Below are 9,419 nucleotides of genomic sequence, written 5' to 3'. Positions count from 1 at the left end.
CAGATTATCTAATAATACTTAAGTTAACATAATATTATAAGGTAACCTAAAACATAACACATATCAAATCTATGTATATTTTTATTATTTAAATATAAAACATATACATCAGATTAAATATTACTGTCCAAGTTACCATAAAAGTAATTTATAAATTATTTTCCCTTTTATATATATTAAAAAAAAGTAAGTAAAATATGTTACGTATATAATTTATGTATATCTTTATTAAATAAATAAATTATACACATTCTATTATTTATTAATGGATTATCCAATAATACTTAAGTTACCATAATATTATAAAGTAACTTAAAATATAACACGTATCAAATCTATGTATATTTTTATTATTTAAATATAAAACATATACATCAGATTAAATATTACTACCTAAATTACCATAAAAGTAATTAATAAATTACTTTCCCTTTTATATATGTATATAATATATATCTATATATATACATACACACCTACCCATGGGTAATAATCCATACCCATCTAACCTCCTATCCAAGTAGTCCATGGGATCTAATTGGTTGGCCCATTACTACTAACCAAAACCATAAAAGAAAAATAAAATAAATAATAAAATAAAAGAAAATATTTAATTTATAATTAATCAAAACACGATTTAAGCACATAATTTAATTAAACAATTAACACATAGACAAATACAAATAACACGTAGTCACATAATCAAATGATCAAGTAATACCTAATTCAATTAAACACATAAGCAATTAGTCAAATAATCAATTAAGTAATTAAAAATACAATTAAAACAAATAAATAAATACCTAGACTATCCTTTTAAAATTGGGAATATTACAATCTTCACTTCTTCTTCTTTGCCTTAGACCGCTGTTCTTCACTTTTTCTTCTTCGCCTTGGACCGCTATTGGTACTATTTCCTTTGTATCTTTTAGAGAGAGAAAGGAAGAGAGCCATGCATAGCTTTAGAGAGAGAAAGGGAGACAGCCGTATGTAACCTATTTTAGAAACAATATTTAAAGTTTATATATATATGAAATACAATATTTAAAGGAGTAGTAAAAAATTAGTTACCCAATTTTTTTAATTAATGTGGCACATTCTCAGCCACTTATTTCAAATGGTGGAAATTGTTGCATTATGCAACTGGAGGTGATCCTGGTCCATTTTCTACCATTAGTATATGATATTTTTGGGAGATATGACAATATTTTTTAGGGGAAAAATTACATAACCCCGTGTTATCATTTTCGTCCAAAAAAATCTCTACTAAAATTAAACACTTCCTGAACTAAAAAAATGTTATCAAGTTACCACATGCTCATAACCGACCCGTTTATTATATTGTGAAATGACAAAATTAACCTTATGATTTAATATTAAATTAAAAATTAATATTTATTGTGAAATTATAAAAATACCCATTATCTTCTTCTTCCTCTTCACTATCTCTAGAACTTTTATCCCGCTCTCTAAAATTAGACCCATCTCCACTCCTTCACCTGCATCAACAGCCTCAAGAAGCTTACGGAGTTTGACTCGGCCAGATGCAGAAGCTCACCGATTTAACAACTAATCATCAATCCAGTTTGAACATTTACCTCTGTGTAATTCAATTCAGCACAACAACTAATCATCAAAGAAAAATAAAATCCTCCACCATCCTCATAGTGAAGGGCATAATCAGTGTAATTGATTGTTTGACCTATGTTTAAGAGCTGTAAATAGTTTTGTCACAATAATTTAATAATTTGGCTTCCTAAAGAGAAATTCGATCAACAGGGCCCCAGAATCGCAGTACCCAGTATGAGGAAGCTTTGGATATTTCGAAATGGAATTGATTGGATAAATAATTATAACATTAATCTACGATCGTCAACATAGATATATGAAATGATCAATGGTCGAAACGCTTTTTCTTTGTTATCAGCACCTGTACGTGGAAGCATCGCAATGATTTGGAGTTTAATTCTGATAAGTTGGACCATGTTCTTCTTGCTGATCGATAGAGTTGTCAGAGATTTTCACGAATACTCTGATCTTCAGAGGCAGAATCTGAGATTTAATATGCCTGTTCAAGTTGACCCTCCTCCTAATCTACGATGGCGTTCTCCTCCTGTGGGAGTTTTGAAACTTAATTTTGACGCTGCTTTTAAAGTTTGGTCCATCTACAATTGGAGCTGCAGTCTGTACACTAGGTTATCATGATGATCTAGTGGTTAAAATTATTCTGTATTCAGCATGTATACACACTACTCTTTTCATATAATTCTATGTTTATTAAAATTTTGTACTAGTTGCGAGAATAAGCTAAAATAAAGAGCAGTGATAACCTACCACTCCAGAAGCACCCAACAACTGATTTTGATTTGTTTCCCCTACATTCACACTCATATATCTCAAATATATACACACGTATATGTATATATATACATAAAGATAAAGCTAAAATGTGCAATACAATATATGAGCGTCTAAACGAATACAAAATTACAGATCAATACAACTGTGTTAGAGAAGAAAGAGCCCGCAGAGAAACTTTCGAAGAGGAGAGAGAGTCGTATTGGGCCTTCCCAGTTTCTTAATCTCCGCTGGATCGCTTGGATTAGGAACTTGTGGAATGATGAAGCCCACGGGAGTTTGGCTCGGAGATGGGTCTAATTTGAGAGAGGGGGAGGAAGAAGAAGATAATGGGTATTTCCGTAATTTCACAATAAATATTAGTTTTTAATTTAATATTAAATCATAAGATTAATTTTGTCATTTCATAATCTAATAAACCAGTCGGTTACGGGTATGTAATAACTTGATAACATTTCTTTCATTCAGGGGTGTTTAATTTTAGTTGGAGTTTCTTTGGACAAAAATGATAGTAGAGGGTTATGTGATTTTTCCCCTAGTTTTTGTTGGGTTTGGGAAAACTTTGAATATAAGACTAGTACAATATTATCTCTCTTCGGACATGCTTGAAGAAGTCTACTGGCAGATATGGGTTGTATCAAGGAGCCATATTGGACCGATATTATCTGCATGCCGAGAGGTCATACGACTTAATGACAATGCTCGCATGTCTCTCATTATCCAGACCCCAGACCGATTCTTTCTAACTTATTTTATTATTAACGGTTTTCTTAATTTATATAATTGTGTTAATATTATATTGGTGAATTATTTGTGTTATTGAAATTCTAAATTCATTATTATATCCATGTTTTTCCAATTGATGTAATATTCATTTTAATAAAAGTATTTGGGATTTCTATATCAATTGATATACTCTTCTTTTTTTTTTTCTTTTTTTTGTTATGACTCGTGTATGATTAAATTTGAATATGTTATATTTTTAACGTGTTATAATTTACTTGCAAATTTTTCGACACATATATAGTTAGGGGTGACAAAATTTGACACGGCCTGCCAACATGATTCGAACACGACACAAATTAAATTAGTTTGGGTTAACTTTAAACAAGTTCAGATTATAAACGGATCAACACAATTAATCCGTTTAATTAATCGTATCGTATTTGGGTTATAGAGTTCAACCCGTGTAATCCGTTTATACATATTTAACTATATATGTTGTAAATAAATTCCTATTTAAGTTCTAAAATTACTATATGAACTCGTGTATTATAATTTAATCTTTTATAAATTATAAATTATTTAGTAATCTGGTTGATTAAAATTTATATTTTTTTAGTATTTATTATTTTATTGAGTATTATTAATAATTTAAATAATATAAATAGGTCATTAAACGGGTTATACGTGTAACCCATTTAATAAATAGGTCGGGTTAGTATTGAGAATTCCTGACACGATTATTAATCGGGTCGTATTTAGATTGAGCTATTTAATATGATACCCTAAAGTTAACACGATTACTGACCCACGAACACGTATTGCCACTCCTATTATGTTTCACAACAATAAAGGGTGTGTTTGTGTGCTAATATACATACATGTAGTAGAAGTGTGATGATGTCATAGTTAGAAAATTGCATGACTGTGTCAAGGAGATCGATCAAAGAAGAAATTCACAAGCTAAAGAAATAGTGTACTTAGTGGTGGAGATATAAAGATATATTTTGGCTGCAATACCAACGCAGCCAATGAAGACTTGTTTGGCTGGAGTGAATTAAATGCGTAGAAGAAAAGTAATGAATTTTTTTTTTTTTTTTCGCAAGCAAGAAAACATATTTATTAATTAGAATCAAAAGTTACATCCAAACTAGCTTTATGCAAAACAAACTCTGGGAAATTATCATCTCATAAACATGTACTTTTCTCTTGTAAAGCATAAGCAGCAACTGCATGAGCAACCTCATCCCTGCTCTAGGCATATACACCAAATCAAAATCAAGGTGATGATGAAGCCATTCATGGATATCTTCTACTAGAGGGCTAAGTAAAAGAGATGCAGACCCATCTAACATCACAGCCTTGACAATGACCTCGTCATCAATCTCAAACACAATACGACTGTAACCCCAATGAATAACCTGGTCCATAACCTTTCGAAGCACCAAACCTTCAGCCAATAATGGATCTAAAACTCTGTGAAAAAAAAAAAGACGCGAACCGCAACACCTTTCCCCTATGATCAAGCAGAACCATTCCACCTCTAGCCTCACATAAGACTTTACAAAATGATGCATCAGTATTAACTTTAAGCACGTCCACTGAAGGAGCTTGCCACCTAACAGGATTCTCATAACTGTTTTGCCCTGTACAGTGTGATCTCATAGTAGCAAAAGGAGCAACATTACAATTTAGAAATTCAAAACAGTGAGCTTCTCCAATTCTAACTATCTCCATTGCATCCCACCATTTTTGCTCAAACACCCAAGCATTACGCGCCTTCCAAATCTGCCAACAAAGAAAAGTAACCATACTTTTTATCGAGTACTCCTCACTTGAGCCTGACCAATTCTCCATTTTTGATCTCCACCATCTATCCCACTGTCCATGGCCAACTTCCTCCCCATCTAATCTAAGCTTAGAAAGCTTCCAAACCAACTTGGCTCTTGGACACCTATAGAGAAGATGACTAACTAATTCAGGTTCCAACCCACATACTTTACATATAATATCATCCATCATCTTCCTCCTGCCTAAACTTTCTAGGACAGCCACATCCTCATTTAAACAAAGCCAAAGGAAATGTTTAATTTTTGGCATAACCTTCAACTTCCATAGATGTTTCCTCTACTGTTGACGTTCTTCTATCCCACTTGTGCCACATTCACCTCTATTGGCATGCCGCATCCCACTTCTTTTTAACTTAAGCGCAACCTGATATGCAGATTTTACACTAAAAGAGCCATTTGCTGAAAAAAAACCACCATGTTTATGCACTCCTTCTGTAACCCGCAATTGGATCTGTAAAATTCTTTTCCAATCTTCTTCTTTAAAAATCTGTTTAATCAAGAACTCATTCCATCCTCCTATAGATTGATCCACCAAATCAACTACTCTGTAAATGCTAAAATTAGAAGGTTCGGGAGTACAAAGAGTAGAATTGTTTTTATCAGGAATCCACTTGTCCTCCCAAATTCTAACACTTTGACCATTTGCAATCTTCCATGCCAGCCCATTCTCAATCACTTTTCTGGCTGAGAGAAAACTTTGCCAGGCCCATGAAGGATTTGAACCTTTTTAAGCTCTGAGAAAATCACAATGAGGGAAATATCTACTTTTATAAATTTGAAAAAACAAACCTTTCCGTTCCACTTGTAGACTCCATGCTTGTTTTGCTAACAAAGCTGTATTGAAAGCTTCCATGTCTTTAAATCCCAACCCCCGTTCTGCTTTATTCTCTATCAATTTCTTCCAGCTAGCCCAATGAATTTTTTGTTTCTCCAGATTACCACTCCACCAGAACTGGGAAATATTTCTCTTTAGCGTATTACAAATTTTGTGAGACACCTTGAAGCATGACATTGTATAAGCTGGAATAGCCTGAAGTACACTTTTCACCATTGTTTCCTTCCCTCTAGTCGATAAAAATTCTCCTTGCCACCCTTTAACTTTAGCAGAAATCTTCCTTTCAATATAGGCAAAAACTTTAGATTTAGATCTTCCCACAACTGATGGAAGACCTAAATATTTTTCATTCATACCATCTCTGGAAACCCCAAGAATTGTGCGGATATAATCTCTATCTGAAAGAGGAGTGTTCTTGCTGAAAAATAATGCTGATTTATCCATATTAATAGCTTGGCCGGATGCCAATTCATACTCCTTCAATATCTCTGCCAATCGTTGAACTTCTTCAGTCTCAGCCTTGCAAAAAAGGAGACAATCGTCTGCAAAAAAAAAAAAGATGAGAGATTGTGGGAGCTCGATGACAAATTTGAACTCCAGAGAGGGAACCTTGTGATAATTCAGCATGCAGAATATTAGAGAGACCTTGGGCACACAAGAGAAAAAGATAAGGGGATAAAGGATCTCCTTGTCTCAAACCTCGAGAAGGGATAAACATCCCATGGGGACTGCCATTCAACAACACTGAGTAACTGACAGTAGCCAAACAAGTTTTAATTAACTGCACCCATTCCTTTGCAAAGCCCATCCTCTCCAGAATTGCTAACAAATAATTCCACTCAACCCTATCATAGGCTTTACTAATGTCCAATTTCAAGGCAACAAACTTGTCCTCTCCGCCCCCCCCCCCCCCCCCCCCCCCCCTTTATGTTTCAGAAAATGTACAATCTCATGAGCCATTAAAATGCTATAAAAAATAAGTCGATTTGGCACAAAAGCACATTGGTGAGCATCAATGACCTTCTCAAGCAAAGGTTTCAATCTATTTGCCAACGTTTTGGAAAATATTTTATAAACCACATTGCATAACGCAATAGGTCTAAATTGTAACACTTTGGTTGGACTTTTCACTTTAGGGATAAGAACGAGGTTAGTATGATTCAAACATTTAAGTAAACTCCCTGAGCTTAGAAAATCATTAAAAGCTCTCAAAATATCATCCTTAACCAAACCCCAATACCGTTGAAAAAATAAAGGAGAGAAACCATCAGGTCCTGGAGCCTTCAGAGAATCCATAGCAAATAAAGCATCCTTTAACTCCTCTTCTGTACCCAATCTCATCAAATTGTCCACCTCTAAAATAAGCGAAGTGGTAGCTTGAAGGAAATTATTGAAATCATAATCTTGCTCTGGTTTATACAGATCTTGGAAATAAGTCAGTATGATATGACAAACCTGATGATCATCCTCACACCAAACGCCTTTAGAATTTTCAAGTCCAGAAATAGGATTCCTCTTCCTTCTCTGCTGCGTTTTAGCATGAAAAAACTTCGAATTTTTATCGCCTTCTTTAAGCCATTGAACCTTGGACTTTTGTTTCCAAAACATCTTCTCGCTTTTCCACAAATTCTCTAAATTTTTACTAACCTCATTAGCTTTGTTTGCATCAAAACTACTACTCTGATGAAGCTTCTTCAGGTCCTCCTCAGTTTCTCGAATCAATTTTCCTGAATTCCATCGCTTTCTCTTGCTCCACTACTTCAACTCTTCCTTACATTTTGAAATTTTAGATCTCATCCGGAATATTTTGAGTTTGAGTTTTGTTAAGTAATAAATTTTTTTAAGTTTTTATATTAATATTGATATATTAATATTTTATTTTTTTATTAATTAATAAAATTTTTAATTTTAATACTGGAATATTTGAGTTTAGCAAAGTAATAAATTCTTTTTGGTAATTTGAATTTTTTTAGGTAATTTGTAATTTAAATTTTATTAGTTAATATTTTAAAATATATATATATAAATAATAGTACAGATTTGAATTTTATTAGGTAATTTGTAATTTGTAATTTGTAATTTGAATTTTACTAGGTAATTTGAAATTTAATATAATTTTAAATTTACAATAGAAATTCAATTATATTAATTTTTAATTAAATTTTAAAATAGAAATTCAATTGAACTAATCAATTATTAGATTGAAATTGATATAAAAATTTATTATATGGAGTTTGTGGTTTTTTTTAAAGACCCTAGGTTATATTTTATTTTCTTTAAATATATCCTTGTCTAATTAGATTTAATTTTATTAAGAAAATCATAATAAAAGTTAATTTGTGGTAGAATTTTAGAAAAATTATTTTATTTTATATATCAATTAATAAATATTTTATATATTAATAATTCTTGTCTAATTAGATTTTCTTTTATAAAAAAATTCACAATAATAAATAGATAAATGGGTTAATTTAAATTTTACTAAGTAGATTTTTGATTTTTATAGAGCTTTTATTATTATTATTTTTTATAAAAACTATTTTCATATCAATTAATAAATATTTTTTTTAAATAAATAAATAAATACTTAAATACTGAAACTCCTTGCACATTTAATAATAGTATGCATAAAAACTCTTTTTATATCAATTAAGAAATATATTTTTATATATATAAATAAATACTGAGCTTCTGTATTTTACTCTGAAATTCTAAATTTCTAGAATTCTCAATTTCAGTACCCATTCCTCTATTTATAGACTTCTTGGATTAATAGGATGATTAATAGGCCGCTTATACTGTGATAGTTATCCATAAAAAATAACTATTCTTTTTATTTCAATTAATAAATATTTTATTGTTACTGATTTTATTAGGTAATTTTTAGAGTTTTATAGAAATTTTTTTTATATCAATTAATAAATATTTTTTTATATAAATAAATAAATACTGAAACTCTTTGCACATTTAATAGTAGTGTGTGTCTATACACACACACATATATAGATATATATATTTGAAGTATGAAGCAAAATGGGGAATGAAAAATTTTATTGTTTCCTTTTTTTTTCTTTTTTTTTTGAAAAGTTAAACTCAGTTTATTATCTTGTTTGAGCTTTTGCTATGTGTTATCTCAGTGAAATTTATTTCTCTTCCCTTTCTTCAGCTACGTTAGAAAGGATATATTTTGTTTCCTTATAAACCACCTTTGACCAAACTCAAATCTAAATTAAAGTCAGATTTAGCCTGATTCAGAAAGTTTCAATGTGATCCAAACTCAGCCGCTCCAACCCAAATTTGGTTAAACTTTGCTTAGTTCCGTTGCGTTACAGCTTTAGTGACAACCAGCCCAGCCTAGAGTTTATAAAAAAACAGAAGAAAAGCCCAGATTTGGTTACAAGTTGGAATTATTTTGTTTGGCCCAGTTCAGTATTAAATCCCATCCTATCCCAGAACCAGACATTTTATTTACTGCCCAGATCAATTTCAGAACCAGATCATAGTAGAATCTGTGAGGCCTGGTACAAGTGTGGACCAGAGCCCAAAAAACACAAATCAGAAAATTAATTTCAAGCGGATCGTCCTACTTCACTCTTTGGAACAACTTTTGGAGGCTTCTTTGTTGGATAGTTACTTCAGACTTCAGTAAAGGC

The 9,419-nt window shown here is 31.5% G+C and overlaps 1 protein-coding gene across 1 annotated transcript; it reads right to left on the bottom strand.

Moving 5' to 3' along the window:
• Nucleotides 1-5,208: 5,208 nt before the first annotated feature.
• LOC132304855 (uncharacterized) lies at nucleotides 5,209-7,374 on the bottom strand. Its single transcript, XM_059802564.1, has 4 exons — nucleotides 7,007-7,374; nucleotides 6,412-6,494; nucleotides 5,721-6,308; nucleotides 5,209-5,615 (listed from the first exon to the last, which is right to left on the bottom strand). Exons 1-4 carry the CDS (start codon nucleotides 7,372-7,374, stop codon nucleotides 5,209-5,211), a joined length of 1,446 nt encoding a protein of 481 aa, XP_059658547.1.
• Nucleotides 7,375-9,419: the final 2,045 nt, after the last annotated feature.

This window comes from Cornus florida, unplaced genomic scaffold, assembly GCF_030987335.1.
Source record: "Cornus florida cultivar Cherokee Brave unplaced genomic scaffold, ASM3098733v1 CherokeeBrave_3.0.0_Hap2_Chr04, whole genome shotgun sequence".
Classification (NCBI taxonomy): Eukaryota; Viridiplantae; Streptophyta; class Magnoliopsida; order Cornales; family Cornaceae; genus Cornus; species Cornus florida.
The sequence above is the reverse complement of the archived record's forward strand: the minus strand, read 5'-3'. Positions and strand labels throughout refer to the sequence as shown.